Source organism: Coregonus clupeaformis, chromosome 1 (genome assembly GCF_020615455.1).
Source record: "Coregonus clupeaformis isolate EN_2021a chromosome 1, ASM2061545v1, whole genome shotgun sequence".
NCBI lineage: Eukaryota > Metazoa > Chordata > Actinopteri > Salmoniformes > Salmonidae > Coregonus > Coregonus clupeaformis.
In genome coordinates this window covers 64,180,382-64,204,489 of record NC_059192.1, presented here as the reverse complement: position 1 = coordinate 64,204,489, position 24,108 = coordinate 64,180,382, and the positions used below count along the sequence as shown (strand labels likewise).

At 41.3% G+C, this 24,108-nt stretch overlaps 1 protein-coding gene across 1 annotated transcript in view; it reads right to left on the bottom strand.

Annotated features, from left to right (window-relative positions):
- The window catches only part of LOC121548992 (inactive phospholipase D5-like), an 87,830-nt gene that overhangs the window by 9,313 nt on the left and 54,409 nt on the right, over positions 1 to 24,108 (bottom strand). Inside the window, exons 2-3 of the mRNA XM_041861110.1 lie at positions 21,516 to 21,652; positions 7,364 to 7,556 (exon numbers count right to left, since the gene is read on the bottom strand). Of these exons, the coding sequence (XP_041717044.1) occupies positions 7,364 to 7,556; positions 21,516 to 21,652 (330 nt within the window). The remainder of the gene's footprint in view (positions 1 to 7,363; positions 7,557 to 21,515; positions 21,653 to 24,108) is intronic.

The window sequence follows — 24,108 nt, the reverse complement described above, 5'->3', positions numbered from 1 at the left end:
GTCACCCATTGAGCATGTTTGGGATACTCTGGATCGACGTGTACGACAGCGTGTTCCAGTTCCGCCAATATCCAGCAACTTCGCACAGCCATTGAAGAGGAGTGGGACAACATTCTACAGGCCACAATCAACAGCCTGATCAACTCTATGAGAAGGAGATGTGTCGCGCTGCATGAGGCAAATGGTGGTCACACCTGATACTGACTGGTTTTCTGATCCATGCCCCTACCTTTTTTTTAAAGACATCTGTGACCAACAGATGCATATTCCCAATTATGTAAAATCCATAGATTAGGGCCTAATGAATTTATTTCAATTGACTGATTTCCTTATATGAATCTTAACTTAGTAAAATCTTTGAAATTGTTGCATGTTGCGTTTATATTTTTGTTTAGTGTAACTAAACGCCAGTGGGTAGATACAGGGGCTGTCCAAAACTCAACACTGGCATTTTAGCCAAGCCCAAGTGTAAATTTAACCTCAATATAAGCAGGGCTGTTAGGGTGCTAATGGCTGTCAGCTGTTTGGGAGTCTGCCTGTGTGCCAACACAGTGGATGGGCTCAACTTTGCCTGCAACCCAGGAAAACGAATGGCACATTCTGGCAGAAGGAGGCCATACGTAGCCTGCATAAGTCTATAAATACAATGTGTGAGAGATGGATAAGACTGGGCTTAAAGTAACTGTCCAGTGTTTCCAGATTTCTATGAAATAGGACCTCTACTTACTTACAATATGAGTGAAATAGTTATTTCCAAAAAATTGTAATTAAGCATGTTAAAAAGCAGCTTTTCTGTGTTGGAACGGTGCGGGCGTACCCCAACCAACAGAATGGTGTGGGCGTATACCGGTCATTAAAAATATTCACACGTGTAGACCGCTGATTGGCCAGCTCATCCTCCTCTAGACCGCTGATTGGCCAGTTCACACCCCTCAGGAGGATGACATCATACAGAAAGCATTTTTTAGATAAAAGTTTGAAGTGGGGATTTTAAAGTGTTTTTTCTCAAATGTATGCGTTGGCCACAAATACGAGTACAAACAACATTATTTGGGTATTAGTTAACAGAATATGAACTTTTAAAAGTGAGATTTTCACTGGCTGATCTTTGAAGCTTATCATAGAAAGCAACAGTGAGAAGTCAAAGCAGGTGGAATACATTATTTGTATTCTTGGTGGAAGAACAGTAATAATCTGGTTTTGCTGACAAGAAAAATACCATTAGTAAAACTGCAACGTAAGTGGAGAGACAATTGAGAATTAGACTATAGTTGCTATATTTTACTGTCAAACTTTGATTTTTTTCAGGTTCAATAGAGATTAATTACATACATCTTTATGTGCACTAACTAATATCATATGCTAATAAAATTTGTGGTTCAACCCCTGAGGAAGTGGAAACTCAAAACACATTAACTAGATCGCTAACTAAATATAAATATAATAGATAAATATAATACCCACTGCTAGTAGCCATGTATTCATCCAACAGTAAATGTAATGTCCTAAAAAAATACTTGCAGTTGTAGGCTACTACCTATGAAACCTATTCATACGTTGCAACTCCGTCACGTCATGCCATTGTTATGAACGTTCTCAAGCCGCCATCTATCGGCGGCGCCATAGTGGTGCCCTAAAGTGGTGATAAACCCAGTCATTCTGAACGGAGGCTAACTACTGTTTAGTCTAAATTACACTATAGTACCTGGAAGTATGATTGCATTGCTAAAGTAGTGAAATATTTAGTAGGAAACAACTTTGCCAGCATTATCATGTCGTCAAATGTCCTTTAGACGTATGGCAATGGTGTCATTTAGCTAGCAAATGGACAATGCTAAGGATAGCTAGCTAAAATCCGGTGGCCTCCCGTCAACCTTATACTGCATCTAAAGTCAATCTGGTGACATCAAAATTATGACAAAATGTTTTCCTTTGAAATTCATTGTATTTCCAAGCCACTGTAACGCACTTTGGATTAAATCTTCATCAGCGTCCATTGACGATGAATTGAGTAGAATGCTCAGTCGGGCATCAGTCCAAAACGAACGTTCAAAACAATATTGTGAGGAAACATGCAACCCATGAATAGGCCTATGCCCTCGCAATGGCCGGTGCGCATTTCGCGCTTTCCGCTCCATATCTCAACGCCATATAAAATATCTTGGTTGTAAAATAGTTGCTATTGAGACGAATATTGAGAAATAAAAATTATACCTACAAAAAGCTGAGACCCTCCTCTCTTCGACAGGGACAAGGGGACGAAGCTTCTAAAGCTGTGTTTTTCCCCCAATTGCATTTTTAAATGTTATAAGATCACAACACATTTTTATCTTTAGCGCATGGAGTGTGAAGAGAGCGGCTCGTTCATCACAGCAGCAGGCCCCAGAGAGGGCACAGGCACAGGGGCAGGGCAGACACTTTCATTACAGGAGTCATGTTTGACCAAATCATGGTTTTAGCCGCACCAAAAATAGGACGTTTTGTGTGAAATTACAATGCAGAATGTGTTCTTTCTACATTTATAGGCACCATTTCCGTTTTCTACAACCCATGATCTTGGCTGTCTAACTGAAGACAGAGTTGGAGTGGATCTCTTTGCTGATCTCCTTGCTGATGGCTTGTTTGACTTTGAATGTGAGTTTGCGTGACCTCAGCCAACTGATCAGCCAAAGGCTCATTATAGATTAGGATAAAAGAGAAATTGTGCAAAAATCATAAAAAACAACAACACTTAACCGGCCCATGGGCTGCCATATCACCTTTTTCATTGTTTTATTTTTATACTGTTTATATAAAAATATACACTACCGTTCAAAAGTTTGGGGTCACTTAGAAATGTCCTTGTTTTCCATGAAAACATACATGAAATGAGTTTGAATAGGAAATATAGCAAAATGCATAGAAAATGTAGTCATTGACAAGGTTAGAAATAATGATTTTTTATTGAAATAATAACTGTGTCCTTCAAACTTTGCTTTCGTCAAAGAATCCTCAATTTGCAGCAATTACATCCTTGCAGACCTTTGACATTCTAGTTGTCAATTTGTTGAGGTAATCTGAAGAGATTTCACCCCATACTTCCTGAAGCACCTCCCACAAGTTGGATTGGCTTGATGGGCACTTCTTACGTACCATACGGTCAAGCTGCTCCCACAACAGCTCAATAGGGTTGAGATCCGGTAACTGTGCTGGCCACTCCATTATAGACAGAATACCAGTTGACTGCTTCTTCCCTAAATAGTTATTGCATTGTTTGGAGCTGTGCTTTGGGTCATTGTCCTGTTGTAGGAGGAAATTGGCTCCAATCAAGCGCCGTCCATCTTCAAGATCCCTTTTACCCTGTACAAATCTCCCACTTTACCACCACCAAAGCACCCCCAGACCATCACATTGCCTCCACCATGCTTGACAGATGGCATCAAGCACTCCTCCAGCATCTTTTCATTTGGTCTCCGTCTCACAAATGTTCTTCTTTGTGATCCGAACACCTCAAACTTCAATTTGTCTGTCCATAACACTTTTTTCCAATCTTCCTCTGTCCAGTGTCTGTGTTCTTTTGCCCATCTTAATCTTTTCTTTTTATTGGCCAGTCTGAGATATGGCTTTTTCTTTGCAACTCTGCCTAGAAGGTCAGCATCCCGGAATCGCCTCTTCACTGTTGACGTTGAGACTGGTGTTTTGCGGGTACTATTTAATGAAGCTGCCAGTTGAGGACCTGTGAGGCGTCTGTTTCTCAAACTAGACACTCTAATGTATTTGTCCTCTTGCTCAGTTGTGCACTGGGGCCTCCCACTCCTCTTTCTATTCTGGTTAGAGCCAGTTTGCGCTGTTCTGTGAAGGGAGTAGTACACAGCGTTGTACAAGATCTTCAGTTTCTTGGCAATTTCTCGCATGGAATAGCCTTCATTTCTCAGAACAAGAATAGACTGATGAGTTTCAGAAGAAAGTTATTTGTTTCTGGCCATTTTGATTCTGTAATCGAACCCACAATTGGGTCAATATCACCATAAGGTGCCTTTGAGACTTCCCCATTTCCCCCCCAAAAAGCTGAGATTTTCCATTGAACTTCATATTCATTGTATTAAGTATATGTTATGCTGTTAGAAATGCATATTGGTCAAGCTCCCACACTTTTTATAAATTAACTGCAAGCAGACAATTTACATGCAAACAGCAAAATATGTCCACCCTGTCATGGACAATTTCAAAGCAGAATAAATACATTGTAATTACATAGTGATTATAAAACGTACATTTTCAGAAAACGATTTAGTCACTTTCTCAACAATATATTTTAGTTTATGGGAAAAGTATTTGGATAATAATGAAATTATGGCAAACTATTTGTTTTTCTATAAAATCTGCGAGAGTTGCACTTTCTTTTCTAAATAAAATCTAACAAAGAAGATATCTGGTCAAACTTTCAAACAAACTATTTGGCCCTCATTTGTTTATAAAGGAATCACACAAAATATTTTGCTAACTTGTGAAAATAATTTGTTTATTTTCATAGAACATGAAAATAACAGGGTGGACAGTGACATGACAGGGTGGACCCTGGGCATGACAGAGTGGACACGTTGTGAAATGTCATTGAATGGCCTCATAAATGCAAGGAACAATGCAAGAAAATTATGTAAAAAATGCCTTTTCCCATGTAGGGGGAAATTACAAGTTGAACAGACTGTTTTTGATCCACTCTACCTGCATGCAGCCACTGAATAAAGATGCCCAAAATGAGACATTAATGTGGCCTTCTAGCGTTAAACTCTGTACATCATTCTGCACAGTGAAATTCAAACATTCAACTGTAGAACAAGAAGAAAAATGTTTTTTAAGTGGAGAACAGTTGATTTGAAAAAACAGAATATTACAGAAAGATCACTTGGACGCATCTCCAAACAGTCTCTCCCTTTCTGCAGAGACATGGCTCAGTTCTGCAGTTGCTGTTCCACATACTTCCATGCAGACACTTCAATCTGTACAGAGCGCTTGTTCAGAGCCTGTGGTTCTGGTATTAGGCAAAGTACTTGCCAGTCATGGTACCAACAGATGTCGTCCTGAAGACTTGGCCATTTGAACTTGTTTATGCCATGGCGTTGCATACACTTAACTTTCACACTGTGCCCTTCTGCATCCATGATAATATGCCATTTAGCAGACGCTTTTATCCAAAGCGACTTACAGTCATGTGTGCATACATTTTTACATATGGGTGGTCCCGGGGATCGAACCCACTACCCTGGCGTTACAAGCGCCGTGCTCTACCAATTGAGCTACAGAGGACCACAATGATGATACCTGGGTATGCTTCATTGTCATAATTAACGACGCACCACTCTCCAATGTGCTTTACCTCAATCATTTCTGGTCTCCTAGGATTATCTGGTGTCTTTCCACATGCTGGGGACTTGTCAGATGAAACAGGAACATTAGCTAGAGTGACCTCTTGAAGGTTAAAGCAGGGGCAGTCCAAAACACCTTCCTCCCTTTTACACAGACATGAAATGTCTCTGTATTTCATTTGGCCGGGTGTCAGACTGATAGCTTGGTGGATTCTCATAGTGCCTTTTATGGCACTGGCCCTGTTTCTGGCTCTGGCTTGACTTTTTGCCTCTCTCCATTTCTTTCTTTTTGCCCTCTTCTCTCTCTCACTGAGCTCATTGACACCCTTCTTCTTTCCAGTCTCTCTGTCTTTTTTCCATTTGACCCTTTCTTTCTCAAGGTACTTTCTTCTTCTGTCTGGGTCAGCATCACGACGTTCCCGATATCTCCTTGCTATCTCAGCTCCTTTTGATCTCATTCCTTGAAAAAGACGATTCAAAATGTTCCCTTACACACTTTAATTGGCAGTCCCGGTAAACTAGGCTTGCATTATCAAACTAGGTTTGCTGATACCGATATCGCCAAAAAAATTGTCCATATTGTCCATTCTTACTATGTATAGCATGTACTGTTATAAAATGTGTGTAATAGCTGTTGTAATATGTGTAACATTATCAGTATGTGGCCTAAACTATGCACATGTCCTTCCTGTCATGAACCATGTCCACCCTGTCATGGAAGGCTTGCTGACAGGGTGGACAATGACAGGGTGGACATTTTTGGCTAATGTTAGCATTTAATGAGCACATGGTGGACCTTCACTTAGCAACATACTACAGTTAGCAAGCTGACTGTGTACTGTTTTACAAATATATTTCAAAGTTCTGATAGGTTTTTCTATCAATTGATATTTCACTATGACAGAGCTTGACAACATCCAACTACACACATAATATGATGAAAATTATGAAACATAAGTGTAAATACTTACTCTGCAACTAGACACTGCTTCAGCCTTCATTGAAGAAAGACAAAATGCTCGTAGTGATGTCACTGAAAACATCAGTGGGTTTCATAAAGGGGCAGTTACCCCATAATGACAGGGTGGACAGCAATTTCAGGGACACATGCAAAATGTTCAATATGATTATGAAAATACAATATACATGATCAAAATTACTTGTTTTATCAAATAACTTATTGTGGACAGTAAAACCATGAATTTTTGGGGGGGATTTAGTATCATTTATCCACTTATTACACACACTGTAGTTAGCAGAGCAGTGTGTGGGACATGCCAAAATCACGTACATCCAATGAAAGAAATTTAATAAAATGAAGGAAACACTTTTTTAGAGACTTATCATTATACTGATATGTGTGCAAATGTTTGGCCACTTATAATAAGACCTCAGACTTTCATTATTCTGCTACATTTTCATGATGACTGAGTGAGTCTGATGAGGACACCAAAGGCACCTCATAGTGATATTGACTCAATTGCTGATGCTCCAGATACTCAACTAGTCTCAACAAGGCCAGTTTTATTGCTTCTTTAATCAGCACAACAGTTTTCAGCTGTGCTAACATAATTGCAAAAGGGTTTTCTAATGATCAATTAGCCTTTTAAAATTATAAACTTGGATTAGCAAACACAACGTGCAATTGGATCACAGGACTGATGGTTGCTGATAATGGGCCTCTGTACGCCTATGTAGATATTCCATAACAAATCAGCCGTTTCCAGCTACAATAGCCATTTATAACATTAATAATGTCTACACTGTATTTCTGGTCAATTTGATGTTATTTTAATGGACAAAAAAATTGATTTTCTTTCGAAAACAAGGACATTTCTAAGTGACCCCAAACTTTTGAACGGCAGTGTATATTTTCAATTTTGACCAGCCTACCCAAGAAAAAAATGGTCCAGCCCATCTGGCACTTGCCAGAACTGCCAGATGGCCAATCCGCCACTGCTAATGACGTACTTGGCCTGGTTGGTTGTTGGGTTTACCTGGTTGGTTGTTGTGCTTACCTGACTAGAAGATGGTAGGAAGCTTGATTCATAGTCAGAAGAGTTCAGGTTCCATTGTGGTGACACAATCTCCACAGAACGACCAGCCACGGCCAGGTCCAACAGGCTGTGCAGCCCAGCAGAGAGGGTGAGGTGGGCCGTACCATTCTCAGAGAAGGTGACATCTTCTGGAATATTCTCCACAAGCACTACCCTGTGATTGAAAAAGAGTGAAAAACATCCAATGTAATGAAGACAAATGGCTGTTTTTCAGGTTTGTAATGGAAAAGACCTGAAAGACAGAAGTTTAATTAAAGAAGCCCCCAAAATGTTATTTCTAATAGAGGAATTTACAGCACATTGATGTGTAGTTTGAGTCTTCAAGAGACAATTATGTCCGTCTGTATTAGCCACAGAATCATCCATACCTTGTGCAGCTGCCTTGGGATGTTGTAAAATGAGGTCATATTCATTGACTTTCACGTATGATTACCTCCTGCACTATGTTTGAGATTGAGAACACTTTCCATCTGGGCATTATTACTGAGATGGGTTTTAGGGGAGAAGAGAAGAGTAGCTGAACTGCTTTCTAACAGGAACACCATGGCAGAGCTCTTATTGAACTGTAATACATTTTCCAGGGCATAATTTGGCATCATTCTCTCCTGACTGCTTTCAAGTAGAGTGAATGTTTGTATCATAAATGTAATGGAAATGAGACATTAAAGGTTCAAAAAATGATATACCCAGCCAGTGAAGTCCTAAGACCAATAGTCAGTCATCAAGCCTGGCTTAAAATAGTACTTGTTTTCTTTGAAATACTTCAAGCAATAGATTGAGTCTGCTTGGATGGGCAGGGTTTGCAGTTTTGGGATTATTCCATTAGTTCCATTACACCAGGCAAGCTCAATTAAGTACAGTTAAAGTATTTTAAAGAATTTGGACCCAGGTCGTCGTTTTTTCTTTACCCCACCGATTGGCACCCAGTAGGAAATACATTTCAGAAACACTTTATGTACTTGTTTCTATTGTGTCTCCAGTTATTTATCAAGGCCTTAGTGAAACAGGCAACATGACAACAAACACAGTCCTAACAGATACCAAAGTATCTATTTTAATATGCATATGCAGCACAATGCATGTCAAACTGTGTGCTGGGCCACAAGAACATTTACATTTGACGTTTTAGTCATTTAGCAGACACTCTTATCCAGAGCGACTTACAGATAGTGAGTGCATACATTTTTCATACTGGCCCCCCGTGGGAATCGAACCCACAACCCTGGCATTGCAAACGCCATGCTCTACCAACTGAGCTACACAGGACTACTTCATAGCTAATTGATCATAGCTAATTTAAGGCAGTCTTCCAAGAATGTGCCACATCTTCCAAGAAAGTTCAGTCCCGGTATCGTGTCATTTGGGTGACAGAAAATCGTTCCCTGCTGTCTTTAATGTTTCAAACCCAATTATAACCCGGCAGGTAAACATATTGGATTTAGTGTGTCAGTCCGAGTGCTTTAGACACACTGTATGCTATATCAAGCCTCAATGGCTCCTGCTTTATCGTGCCAGGTCATTGATTCATACCGATCCAATGCTGAGCACATATTCTTCATGCTGGGAAATGGTTCAATTTTGGAGGAAAACACAGTAAATCATATAAAGCAGTAATGGGGCAAGTCAAGTGAATGGTGAATGCAGACAACCATTAATTTCCTGTCCCTGGTTGATTCAGCAAGCTGATGAAATATTGTCAGTGCTGCAAAACCAAACTGACAGGTGGTGAGACAGAAACATGACTAACCACTTTATTCAGGTCACGATGTTGGAGCAAGATGAGGAATATGGTAAGGTGAGGCCACTAAGGTGTTCAAATGTTCCATAATGAAAGCACTACATATCCCAAAGAGGATGGTAGTCAAAGAAATGTGTGTGAAATGAACTTAGATTGATTTAGGTCAGGATCAATAAAGTATTGTAGATTATTCTGCTGGCTTTCAATCTCTAAAACATGTATAGCCAAACGCAATAACACGCAATAAACAAACACTGAAAATAGCATGCAATATGCAGAGAGATTTAGCAATATTCAAATGAAAATGAAGTCACTCCATGCATTATTTACCATTAGAATTAGAAACACAAAAGGGGCACCGCATCAAATAGGACAGACAGCTCATAATAACCATCTCATAATGAAAAAAGCAGGGAAATGGAAAACCAGGGAAGGGAAGAATGTAATCTTAATAAAAAACAATAAACACAACCCATTCACTCAGGAAATGATGCATGGCGATTCTGTATGCCTGTAGACATCAAGCAGGTTTGTGTAAAGTGAGAATAAGAAGAACATTTGTTTCAGCACTAAGGCAGTCCATTGATTTATTCACAGTCAGTGTGCATTACCCCACACTCATTTGAAATCCCAATGTGCAGCCATGTGTGTTATTTGGTCTGCAGGTGGAGGAAATTTCAGTGATTTTCAAGGCAAAACTTTTCAATCTCCAGAATGACCATGAAATGCCTCCCACCTATCTGACAGGCTAATTTTACTGTTGTTGCTGTCCTTCAGTGGAGCATCCGTCATACACGTACAGTGCATTCGAAAAGTATTCAGACCCCTTGACTTTTTCCACATTTTGTTATGTTACAGCCTCATTCTAAAATTGATTAAATAGTTTTTTCTCCTCATCAATCTACACACAATACCTCATAAGGATTTTAGAATTGGCTGCAAATTGTTAAACAATAAAAAAACGTTAATATCACATTTACATAAGTATTCAGACCCTTTACTCAGTACTTTGTTGAAGCGCCTTTGGCAGCGATTACAGCTTCTTGGGTATGACGCTACATGCTTGGCACACCTGTATTTGGGGAGTTTCTCCCATTCTTCTCTGCAGATCCTCTCAAGCTCTGTCAGGTTGGATGGGCAGCTTCACTGCACAGCTATTTTCAGGTCTCTCCAGAGATGTTCGATCGGGTTGAAGTCCGGGCTCTGGCTGAGCCACTCAAGGACATTTAGAGACTTGTCCAGAAGCCACTCTTGCATTGTCTTGGCTGTGTGCTTAATGTCGTTGTCCTGTTGGAAGGTGAACCTTCGACCCTAGTCTGAGGTCCTGAGCGCTCTGGAGCAGGTTGTCATCAAGGATCTCTCTGTACTTTGCTCCGATCATCCTTCCCTCGATCCTGACTAGTCTCCTAGTCCCTGCCGCTGAAAAACATCCCCACAGCATGATGCTGAGGAGTGGCTTCCATCTGGCCACTCTACCATAAAGGCCTGATTGGTGGAGTGCTTCAGAGATGGTTCTCCTTCTGGAGCTCTGAGAGTGACCATCAGGTTCTCGGGCACCTCCCTGACCAAGGCCCTTCTCCCCCGATTGCCTAGTTTGGCCGGGCAGCCAGCTCTAGGAAGAGTCTTGGTGGTTCCAAAGTTCTTCCCTTTAAGAATGATGGAGGCCACTGTGTTCTTGGGGACCTTCAATGCTGCAGACATTTTTTGGTACCCTTCCCCAGATCTGTGCCTCGACACAATCCTGTCTCGGAGCACTACGGACAATTCTTGGCTTGGATTTTGCTCTGACATGCACTGTCAACTGTGTGACCTTATATAGACAGGTGTGTGCCTTGCCAAATCATGTCCAATCAATTGAATTTACCACATGTGGACTCCAATCAAGTTGTAGAAACAGCTCAAGGATGATCAATGGAAACAGGATGCACCTGAGCTCAATTTCGAGTCTCATAGCAAAGTGTCTGAATACTTATGTAAATTATTTTATAAATTAGCAAAAATTTATAAGAACCGGTTTTCGCTTTGTCATTATGGGGTATTGTGTGTAGATTGATGAGGGAAAATAATTATTTAATCAATTTTAGAATAAAGCTGTAACGTAACAAAATTAGGAAAAAGTCAAGGGGTCTGAATACTTTCCGAATCTTCTAACAAATAAGTCCAGTTAAATCCAGCGGCTCTGCGAACGGGCAGGAAGCCTGTCCAGGCAGACACACTGGAGCAGACTGCCATGTTAATTGGTGGAAGCTATTTTGATAGCAGCATCCAAGGCTCTGTGAATGTTATCCATGTACAGTGCCTTCAGAAAGTACTCATACCCCTTGACTTATACCACATTTTGTTTTGTTACAGTTTGAATTCAAAATTGATTAAATACACTTTTTTCTACAGACAATACCTCATAATGACAAAGTGAAAGCAAGTTTTTAGAACTGTTTGCAAATATATTGAAAATGAAATACAGTATTCACACCCCTGAGTCAATATATGTTAGAATCACAATTGGCTGCGATTACAGCTGTGAGTCTTTCTGGGTAAGTCACTAAGCGCTTTGCACACCTGGATTGTACAATATTTGCACATTATTATTTAAAACATTCTTCAAGCTCTGACAAGTTGGTTGTTGATCATTGCTAAACAGCCATCTTCAAGTCTTCCCATAGATTTTCAATACGATTTAAGTCAAAACTATAACTAGGCCACACAGGAACATTCAATGTCGTCTTGGTAAGCAACTCCAGTGTATATTTGACCTTGTGTTTTAGGTTATTGTCCTGCTGAAAAGGTGAATTTGTCTCCCAGTGTTTGTTGGAAAGCAGACTGAATCAGGTTTTCCTCTAGGATTTTGCCTGTGCTTAGCTCTATTCCGTTTCTTTTTATGCCAAAATATTCCCTAGTTCTTGCCGATGACAAGCATACCCATAACAGCCACCACCATGCTTGAAAATATGAAGAGTGGTACTCAATGATGTGTTGGATTTGCCACAAACATAACGCTTTGATTTCAGGAGATAAAGTTAATTTCTTTGCCACATTTTTAGCAGTTTTACTTTAGTGCCTTACTGCAAACAGGATGCATGTTTTGGAATATTTGTATTCTGTACAGGCTTCCTTCTTTTCACTCTGTCATTTAGGTTAGTATTGTGGAGTAACTACAATGATGTTGATCCATCCTCAATTCTCTCTTATCACTGCAATTCAACTCTGTAACTGTTTTAAAGTCACCACTGGCCTCATGGTGAAATCATGAGGCCAGTGGTTTCGTTCCTCTCCGGCAACTGAGTTAGGAAGGACGCCTGTACCTTTGTAGTGACTGGGTGTATTGACATACACCATCCAAAGTGTAATGAATAAATTCACCATCCTCAAAGGGATATTCAAAGGTATATTCAATGTCTGCTTTTTTTTTTTTTTACCCATCCACCAATAGGTGCCCTTTGCGAGGCATTGGAAAACATCCCTGGTCTTTGTGGTTGAATCTGTGTTTGAAATTCACTGCTCGACTGAGGTACCTTACAGATAATTGTATGTGTGGGGTACAGAGATTAGGTATTCATTCAAAAATAATGTTAAACACTATTATTGCACACAGAGTGAGTCCATTAAACGTATTATGTGACTTGTTAAGCACATTTTTACTCCTGAACTTATTTAGGCTTGCCATAACAAAGGGGTTGAATACTTATTGACTCAAGACATTTCAGCTTTTCATTTTTAATTAAATAATTCTAAATCTAAAAACATAATTACACTTTGACATTATGGGGTATTGTGTGTAGGCCAGTGACACAAAATCTCAATTGAATCCATTTTTTTCTTCAGGCTACAACACAACAAAATGTGGAAAAAATCAAGGGGTTTGAATACTTTCTGAAGGCACTGTATGATGGATGACTAGATATGCCTGGAATTGATCAGTGTTTTCATATATTCTTTATGACATCCCAATAGGAATAGGCAAATTAATATATAGTAGGATGACACAAGTCATAAAAAGGTATTGTTATTATGCATTATTGTAATGACATTAGAAATGTCTCTGATATATTGCTGAGAAATAACTCAAATACAGAGATATTGGGATAAATTCCCAAAATAATATGTAAGAATCAAAGGCCTGGGCCTGACCCTGGGGTTTCGTTGTTATAATACTTCTGTGGCTTAGACAATTCATTCATTCACACTCCAGATGCTGGCAGAACTTTGAGCCTGTCTGGTTACTGTATAGTACATGACCAAGGTAGAGTGTCTTGGATGCTACCGACTGAAGGTCTGCCAGAAAAGTAAACAGATTTTTGATTTATAGGGCACTGGGTGCATAGACCGACTGCCTATAAGACTGATTGCACTGGTACTCAGTAGCCAAAAATACATGTTTAACAAACTGTGCTTATGCCCCTTGATTCATTATACACTATATGACATAAAAAAAAAAAATTGGGTGGGGACTTATATGTATAATGTCATGTATGAAATAAACATAGAGTAAGGCCAGTGATAAGAATGTAAACCAGGGACACTGAGACTTCAGCATTAGACTCAATGTTTAATGTTGGAGTGTTACACAACTTATACGGGACAAGGTCCCGTGTGGCTCAGTTGGTAGAGCATGGCTCTTGCAACGCCAGGGTTGTGGGTTTGATTCACACAGGGGACCAGTATGAAAATGTATGCACTCACTACGTAATTGTACAAAATAACGTGAGGCAAGAGCGTGGCTCCTTCTTCCACTCAAGACTGAATCATTACCCATGAACTTTTGCTCCTCTTCCAAGAGCCAGAATAACATTTCAAAATAAGATTCCCACACATTATGTTGTCACAATAAAGGTCCCACAGTACTCTTTCCGTAGGAATATAAACTTCCATGTTTCAGAAAAGCAATGTAGAAAACTGTAACATTTGGGAACAATGTAACTTAATTTCTATAGTCACGTCACAACAGCTTGACTGCAGTGCAGCACAACATAGAACATAAGTGCTTGTTTTGTCTTTCAGTCTTTTTTGTTGTTGTTGTTTTTGTATGTTTGTATTCGTGTACTTCACACCAAAGTCTCTGAAATGGTCAGGCAATGTAACAAGCCTGTGACCCGGTCATGGGGACTGCCCAAAGTCCAGTGGGGGACAGCGTGACTGTGTGGAGCTGCACAGTAACATTTGACATTGTTCGCGTTTTCGTTGTTTGGCCACAGGACAGGCAGCTGAAGATGGGCCGTCATCTCCAGCTACAGTCTGTTTACCTGTACCTTTGTCTCTGTAAAGTGTGTGTGCATGGTGTGCACACGATGGTGTTGGACTTTGGGAGTGGTGTCTAGAAGTCTGCTCTCCTCTTTGACTTTCCCTGTTATCTGTGCTGCAGCTGCGGAAACGCCCGCCATGGCTGTAGTACGGGCTAGGTGATTGCGGTCGTCCTCTTGAGTAGAACTGGTCGACTGAGTAAACCTCTGGGTGGCAATGGCTGTGGCACCCAGTGGAGGCTGCTGAGGGGAGGACGGCTCATAATAATGGCTGGAACAGAGCGAATGGAATGGCATCAAACCATGTGTTTGATACTATTACACTAATTCCGCTCCAGCCATTACCACGAGCCCGTCCTACCCAATTAAGGTGCAACCAACCTCCTGTGGTGGCACCTCCCGCAGCGGTCATCCCTTGCACGCTCACACAGTGGAGTTGTTCTCCACAGATCTAGAGGGGTGCTCAAGGGAATTAACATTAGTGTCTCTTTTTAGGTTAGTGTGTGACAGAAAGGCTACCTCTGACTCCAGTTTGTCTACTACATGGGTGAGTGCATCAAGTTGGGCTGCAAGTCTGCTGTCGGTGGTGCTAGAGAAGCTATGACATGGGTAGACATAGGTGATGCAGTTGGTGCAATAACTGGAGATAGGGAGGGGACATTAAAAGAGGAGTGTGCTCTTTCACACTGACTAGTTACCCTGAGAGCTTCATCTAGGGTGGTACCACCATACTCATACAACTTGGTCAAGTCCAGCAATAAAACGTCTCAGAATTTCTCTTGTAATATCAGTCTGTCCATATTCTGGGAAGGCCTGAAGTACAAGGCGGTGCACATCTGCAGCCTACACCTCCAGCGGCTCATTGTACATATAGGGCCTTGCCTTCAGAGAAATACCATATTTTCTTGGAAAATGTGTCGTTTTAAAGTTGATGTCCTGCAATTCTACACATTTTGCTGAGTGAAAATGTAGCAATTTTATAACAAATGTCATGCAATTCTACTCATTTCGTCATGGAGCAGAGAGACAGTTTAGCAGTTTTAAAGCAAATTTCCTGCAATTCTACACATTTTGCCATGTGATATCTGAATGAGAGTGACTAACAAAATCAATGAGGGACACCTGGAGGTCAGGGCCCCTTTCAAGACAATTCGATATCTATCTAGTTACATGGGCTCTGTTACGATACGTTTTAGTTTGAAACGATTCGGTGCGATTTGGTTTGATTAGAGAATGAATTGATGCGATTCGGTGCAATACGATTCAATGCACTAACATTTGTTGGATAAACACATTCATTTTCAATTCTAAATAAAAATCTGCTGCTGATGGAGCTCATGAGCTGGGCCTCTGAGCTGGATCTGTCAGAGCTGACTTCTGTGTGGTATATGTGTGTGTGTGTGTGTAAATGATGTACAGTGCATTTGGAAAGTGTTCAGACCACTTGACTTTTTCCATGTTTTGTTACGTTACAGCCTTATTCTAAAATTGATTTGTAAAAAAGTCAATTTCTTTTAAACCCGGAAATATCACATTTACATAAGTAATAAGACCCTTCACTAAGTACTTTGTTGAAGCACCTTTGGTAGCGATTACAGCCTCGGGTCTTCTTGGGTATGACGCTACAAGCTTGGCATACCTGTATTTGGGGAGTTTCTCACATTCTTCTCTGCAGATCCTCTCAAGCTCTGTCAGGTTGGATGGGGAGCGTCGCTGCACAGCTATTTTCAGGTTTCTCCAGCGATGTTAGATCGGGTTCAAGGCCGGGCTCTGGCTGGGCCACTCAAGGACATAAACTAGCAATAATGTAAGAAAAATGTTAAAGCGGCTCTTATGTTGCTGTTGTGATTTTGCCCAAACTATGAAAGGTTATTTTCCGCAATTAAAGTTCCTTAAATGGAATAGAAGTGTACATACAGTGCATTTGTAAAGTATACAGACCCCTTGACTTGGGCCACTCAAGGACATTCAGAGACTTGTCCCGAAGCCACTCCTGCGTTGTCTTGGCTGTGAGCTTAGGGTCGTTGTCTTGCTGGAAGGTGAACCTTCGCCCCTGTCTGAGGTCCTGAGCACTCTGGAGCAGGTTTTCATCAAGGATCTCTCTGTGCTTTGCTCCGTTCATCTTTCCCTCAATCCTGACTAGTCTCCCAGTCCCTGCTGCTGAAAAACATCCCCACAGCATGATGCTGCCACCATCATGCTTCACTGTAGGGATGGTGTCAGGTTTCCCCCAGACGTGACGCTTGGCATTCAGGCCAAAGAGTTCAATCTTGGTTTCATCAGACCAGAGAATCTTGATTCTCATGGTCTGAGAGTCCTTTCGGTGCCTTTTGGCAAACTCCAAGCGAGCTGTCTTGTGCCTTTTACTGGCTTCCGTTTAGCAGTTTAGCAGGGATTATCAAATCTGACTTCTCTATGTGGGCATCTATAGACATTTTCTTTCTGGGCCGGGTGTCAGTTAAACTGCAGTACCGAAGCAAGACTGTAGGAGCAGTCAAAACCGTGCTTCTAGACTAGAACCCTGGCCCCTTGCAACACACCTAAGCCACAGAGTTTCTAAACTCAGAGGTGCAACATCGCAAGACTTCCGCGAAAGTGGCTAATATTGCGTTGATTCAATCACAATTCCCACAGTAGAGGGAAATGTTGATAGTGTTAACTAAAGGGGAAAACTAGAAAGTTGCGTGAAGTTCAAACGTGCTTCTCTGCGTGGGCTGATATTTCTTCTGTGCAGCAGTCCCGGGGAGCTGCGAGCGCACGCACACAGCTTGGAGGGAACATTGCCCATGAACCTTTGCTCCTCTCCCAAGAGCCAGAAAAAACATTTTAAAATAAGATTCCCACACATTATGTTATCACAATAAAGGTCCCACAATAGTATAGTTATCCAACTGCAGTATCAGGAGCAGTGTATTCCATAGATATATTCTCATCAAAGGTCTTCCAGTAAAAGAAGACCAGTGTAACGCTTTTCTAGGTCCATCACCATCCGAAAACTACAGTATTTGGTTTCAAGCCTGCCACTACACAGCCTTGGATCAATATGTACCTCGTCAATAGACATTCAATACCAGCAATTAGACATGTAGAGGAATGCACAATATGATCACATCATAGTGGCTATCTACAGTTGAAGTCGGAAGTTTACATACACCTTAGCCAAATACATTTAAACTCATTTTTTTCACAATTCCTGACATTTAATCCTAGTAAAAATTCCCTGTTTTAGGTCAGTTAGGCTCACCACTTTATTTTAAGAATGTGAAATGTCAGAATAATAGTAGAGAGAATTATTTATTTCAGCTTTTCTTTCTTTCATCACATTCCCAGTGGGTCAGAAGTTTACATACACTCAATTAGTATTTGGTAGCATTGCCTTTAAATTGTTTAACTTGGGTCAAACGTTTCGGGTAGCCTTCCACAAGCTTCCCACAATAAGTTGGGTGAATTTTGGCCCATTCCTCCTGACAGAGCTTGTGTAACTGAGTCAGGTTTGTAGGCCTCTTTGTTAGCACATGCTTTTTCAGTTCTGCCCAAACATTTTCTATAGGCTTGAGGTCAGGGCTTTGTGATGGCCACTCCAATACCTTGACTTTGTTGTCCTTAAGCCATTTTGCCACAACTTTGGAAGAATGCTTGGGGTCATTGTCCATTTGGAAGACCCATTTGCGACCAAGCTTTAACTTCCTGACTGATGTCTTGAGATGTTGCTTCAATATATCCACATCATTTTCCTTCCTCATGATGCCATCTATTTTGTGAAGTGCACCAGTCCCTCCTGCAGCAAAGCACCCCCACAGCATGATGCTGCCACCCCCGTGCTTCACGGTTGGGATGGTGTTCTTCGGCTTGCAAGCAACCCCCTTTTTCCTCCAAACATAACGATGGTCATTATGACCAAACAGTTATATTTTTGTTTCATCAGACCAGAGGACATCTCTCCAAAAAGTACTATCTTTGTCCCCATGTGCAGTTGCAAACCGTAGTCTGTTTTTTTTTTGGCGGTTTTGGAGCAGTGGCTTCTTCCTTGCTGAGCGGCCTTTCAGGTTATGTCACTATAGGACTTGTTTTACTGTGAATATAGATACTTTTGTACCTGTTTCCTCCAGCATCTTCACAGGGTCCTTTGCTGTTGTTCTGGGATTGATTTGCACTTTTTGCACCAAAGTACGTTCATCTCTAGGAGACAGAATGCGTCTCCTTCCTGAGCGGTATGACGGCTGCATGGTTCCATGGTGTTTATCCTTGCATACTATTGTTTGTACAGATGAACGTGGTACCTTCAGGCGTTTGGAAATTGCTCCCAAGGATGAACCAGAATTGTGGAGGTCTACAAATTTTTTTCTGAGGTCTTGGCTGATTTCTTTTGATTTTCCCATGATGTCAAGCAAAGGGGCACTGAGTTTGAAGGTAGGCCTTGAAATACATCCACAGGTACACCTCCAATTGACTCAAATATGTCAATTATTCTATCAGAAGCTTCTAAAGCCATGACATCATTTTCTGGAATTTCCCAAGCTGTTTAAAGGCACAGTCAACTTAGTGTATGTAAACTTCTGACCCACTGGAATTGTGATACAGTGAATTATAAGTGAAATCATCTGTCTGTAAACAATTGTTGGAAAAATGACTTGTGTCATGCACAAAGTAGATGTCCTAACCGACTTGCCAAAACTATAGTTTGCTAACAAGAAATTTGTGGAGTGGTTGAAAAACGAGTTTTAATGACTCCAACCTAAGTGTATGTAAACTTCAGACTTCAACTGTATAATGTTGTCGTCAATGAAATCTTTGGATGAACCTAAAGTGGTAAGGTAGAATATCATCATGATAATGCATTAGTTGATGTTAGGCCCTAATGGTTTGATACACCGTGTATTGCAGTGAGCACAGTTTGACATTCGGGTATAGGTTGACAATTTTACATTACTCATTCGAGCCATACTTTCTGGTATCGGGAAATAAAAGAGCTTAGACAGTATATGTCTGAAAAGTATGAAAAGTACATCAGCACATGCAAAAGTAACTCTTACAAGAGAAAGAGCTCTAGAGAGATGCTATCAGCCCCCATACTGTTTACAGTACATTACGTTCACTAAGCTCTACCATGGCATAGCAACATTTAGTCTTTAACAGGCCGTCATTGTAAATAAGGATTTGTTCTTAACTGTCTTGCCTAGTTAAATAAAGGTTCAATAAAAATGAATAAAAATTAAAAACAGAACCCCAATCATTCTAAACAGCATGCCATTCACAATCCCTGACAATTGATGCTAAGACTGGAGCCAATGGGATCAGGCATTGCAAGACGTCCTAAAACAGCCCACGTTGACAGCATGGAAATGTAGCCACGATCAACAGTGGCTCCAAATACTGACAGCTTGCAAAGAGTCATGAGGAAGAAAGCAACACTATGTCGATCATTCTGAGCTTCTCTCTGACACACTGCAGCCTGAGCTGTGAAAATGTCTGACGCAGCACATTAGTTTATGCTTTCTGATCTGCACACAAGATTTTCATTTGATAAAATATTCTGTTTACATGGCCTATGTGCCGTAATCCGGATTTAAATTATTTGATGTCATTTTGTTCCCTGAAGCAGACTTCGTCAATGCAAAACAAGATCCCTGCCTCACAAAGGTCTTGGTCTATGACACATAAAAAATGGTATATTCCGGATGTCATTGATTTGATCTAAACCTGACTGAGTTAGCAGACTAGGCTAGTTCCACTCTAACTGAATGAGCACAGTGGATTTTCCTATTCCTCAAACAAACAAATCCATGGCTCAAGATACATTTTTCCTCACACAATGCTTTCAGATGTGCCCTGTCATCGATGCAGCCCAATAGAATGCCATCTCAGTTTCAGAAGTGCGTATTTGCTTACCAAGCATGATTCATCCCACTCTAGAGAGCATCCTGATTAAAGGACATTTGCATAACAGGAACAAACACTGTGGTTTAGTGATTTAGGCACACTGCTAAGACGCATCAGCGCAGGAGGAGCCTTTCTATCTGAAGTAGTGGAGAGAAATGACTTAGGCCTGGCTCACAGTCGGCGTTCCAGTTGATCCCAAAGGTGTTCAATGGGGTTGAGATCAGGGCTCTGTGCAGGCCAGTCAAGTTCTTCCACACCGATCTTGACAAAACATTTCTGTATGGACCTTGCTTTGTGCACGGGGGCATTGTCATGCTGAAACAGGAAAGCATGACAAACTGTTGCCACAAATTTGGAAGCACAGAATTGTCTAGAATGTCATTGTATGCTGTAGCATTAAGAATCCCCTTCATTGGAACTAAGGAACCATGAAAAACAGCCCCAGACCATTATTCGTCCTCTACCAAACTTTACAGTTGGCACTATGAATTGGAGTAGGAAGCGTTCTCCTGGCATCCGCCAAACCCAGATTTGTCCGTCGGACTGCCAGATGGTGAAGTGTGATTCATCACTCCAGAGAACGCGTTTCCACTGCTCCAATGGTGGCGAGCTTTACACCACTCCAGCCGACGCTTGGCATTGCGCATAATGATCTTAGGCTTGTGTGTGGCTGCTAGGCCATGGAAACACATTTCATGAAGCTGCCGACGAACAGTTCTTGTGCTGATGTTGCTTCCAGAGGCAGTTTGGAACTTGGTAGCAAGTGTTGCAACCGAGGACAGACGATTTTTACGCGCTACGTGCTTCAGCTCTCGGTAGTCCCGTTCTGTGAGCTTGTGTGGCCTACCACTTCGCGGCTGAGCCATTGTTGCTTCTAGATGTTTCCACTTCACAATTAAATCACTTACAGTTGACCGGGGAAGCTCTAGCAGGGCAGAAATTTGACGAACTGACTTGTTGGAAAGGTGGCATCCTTTGACGGTGCCACGTTGAAAGTCACTGAGCTGTTCAGTAAGGCCATTCTACTGCCAATGTTTGCATGGCTGTGTGCTCGATTTTATACACCTGTCAGCAACGGGTGTGGCTGAAATAGTCGGATCCACTAATTTGAAGAGGGGTCCACATACTTCTGTATATATAGTGTATTTATGTATCCAGCTGAAATAACATACTTGATTGACAGTGTTATTATAGTGTATAGAGGCAAGTGAATATCACCTGGAAATTGAGAGATTGTGATGGCTGGAGGATATCTCACCTGCAGTTCTTGTTACAGTTCTCTTCTGTTATACCGTCTTCATCCTCTCCCCAGACATCCACCGCCGAGAAGATCAAGGCCACCAGGACAGCAAAACAGCACACCAAAGCAAAGATTACGATGCATTTCTGCTGAGACTGCAAGAGAAGAAACACAATAACTATTTGTTATTTTTATTCGCCTAGAGATGGTCAAAGTGCCCCAACCTTGCCCTCACACTGCCTGATGTATTGCACCACACAGCAAATCATAAATGATAGCAGCTTGTTACCAGGGGAATTTTACACAAACATATACATGCTGTACATGGCCACATGTTCAGGCTCCACCATATGGAGGAGAGAAGCCAACAGGGAACCCACTGAAGAGGCCTTTTAATTCCACCCTTGTATTTATAGCCGCTAACTTGACATATTTAGGCTAGATCCAAGTGGCTTCATATGTTGAAAAGGTGATCCTTATTTGGAAGGATAATGATGGGAAAAGGGAGAACAAAATAGTTACAGGGGAGGGCAGGGCTGGTGGTAGAGTGATCTACTGAAAATAGTTTTATTTGGCCCTAAATCAATCATTTATAAAAAAGTACTGCTGGGGGCTTGTCCAAATCACATGGGACACTTGGACCTTGGCTAAGCCTGAAAAAGTGATATTGAAATGGCGGACAATCTGCAATATATACAGTATATCATCACAACACTGTATTTATTAGTCTCTCTCAGACAGATAATTTTAGAAAATAATTGTGGGTAAATCAATAACTATGTCTTGAGGCCTAATGCAGTCAAATGCAATTTTAATAAAGTAAATATGCCAGTGGAAACTGTGTGAACAATATTATGTATGCTAATGTTGCACCCTTGTTACTAATTATGCTTAGATGGCATGTTCAGTGTCAATATTACCTCTAGCATGAATCAGCTCCTCTGTAAAACTGTGGATTATCTAATAGTGCTCTCAGTACATTTGCTCTGTGGACTGTATATGGCTGACAGAGTCTGACATCATCTATAATGTACCTCTGTTGATGTGAGAGTGCTAAGGTATATTCACTCTGCTAATTATGATCCTCAAAGGGCACCAGCTGATCTACAACATGTGCCCATAGAAAGATATGCTGACTTTGAACTTTGAAATATACTGTGGATTTATAATTAATATAATGAATACATTCAAAAGTGAAAAATTGCTGCCATACATGTGGTTGCTCAGAATTTCAAATTTCCTTTACTGATCTATCAAGCTAATCATGTGCATCATTGCCATGGCGGTTAATGAAACTTGAACTCAAACTTATGGTAATAGACCAGGCATTTAGTGACTGATCCACTCAAACATAACAATCAACGGAAAGCAGGAAACGAATGTGGTTGCTATAATTAATTTTTTAGTTAGTTACCAAGTTATTACATAAACATTACAGAGACCGTTATCTACCCACCCACTAAAGGGTGTTTATATTGTGTTCTGTGTGTGTTTGCTTATATATACTGTAGGCCAAGACTCTCCAACCCTGTTCCTGGAGAGCTACCCTCCTGTTGGTTTTCACTCCAACCCCGGTTGTAACTAACCTGATTCATCTTATAAACATTTACATTTACATTTACATCACTTAGCAGACGCTCTTATCCAGAGCGACTTACAAATTGGTGCATTCAACTTATGATAGCCAGTGGGACAACCACTTTTTAATTTATTTTATTTTTTATGGTGGGGTGGGGGAGGGAGGGGGGGGGGGGTAGAATGATTACTTTTAACTATTCCAGGTATTCCTTAAAGAGGTAGGGTTTCAAGTGTCTCCAGAAGTTGGTCAGTGACTCCGCTGCCCTGGCGTCATGGGGGAGCTTGTTCCACAATTGGGGTGCCAGAGCAGCGAATAGCTTTGACTGGGCTTAGCGGGAACTGTGCTTCTGTAGAGGTAGGGGGGCTAGCAGGCCAGAGGTGGATGAACGTAGTGCCCTCATTTGGGTGTAGGGTCTGATCAGAGCCTGAAGGTAAGGAGGTGCCGTTCCCCTCACAGCTCCGTAGGCAAGCACCATGGTCTTGTAGTAGATGCGAGCCTCAACTGGAAGCCAATGGAGTGTGCGGAGGAGCGGGGTGACAAGAGAGAATTTGGGAAGGTTGAACACCAGACGGGCTGCAGCGTTCTGGTTAAGTTGTAGGGGTTTAATGGCATAGGCAGGGAGCCCAGCCAACAGCGAGTTGCAATAATCCAGACGGGAGATGACAAGTGCCTGGATTAGGACCTGTGCCGCTTTCTTTGTAATTATTAGAATAATGTGAGCTAGATTAGGGTTGTCACGATCGTCTAATGAGGGAGACCAAGGCGCAGCATTGCGAGTGAACATATTCTATTTATTAAATGCTCACACGAACAAAACAATAAACAACGAATGCGTGACGTCTATGGTACAACACGAACACACACGAACAAAATCCCACAACCTGAAAGAAAAACAGACAGATTAAATATGGCTCCCAATCAGAGACAACCAGCCGACAGCTGACCCTCGTTGCCTCTGATTGGGAGTCACACCGGCAAACATAGAAAATAGACAACCTAGAACACCCACCAAAGAAACAGAAAACATACAAT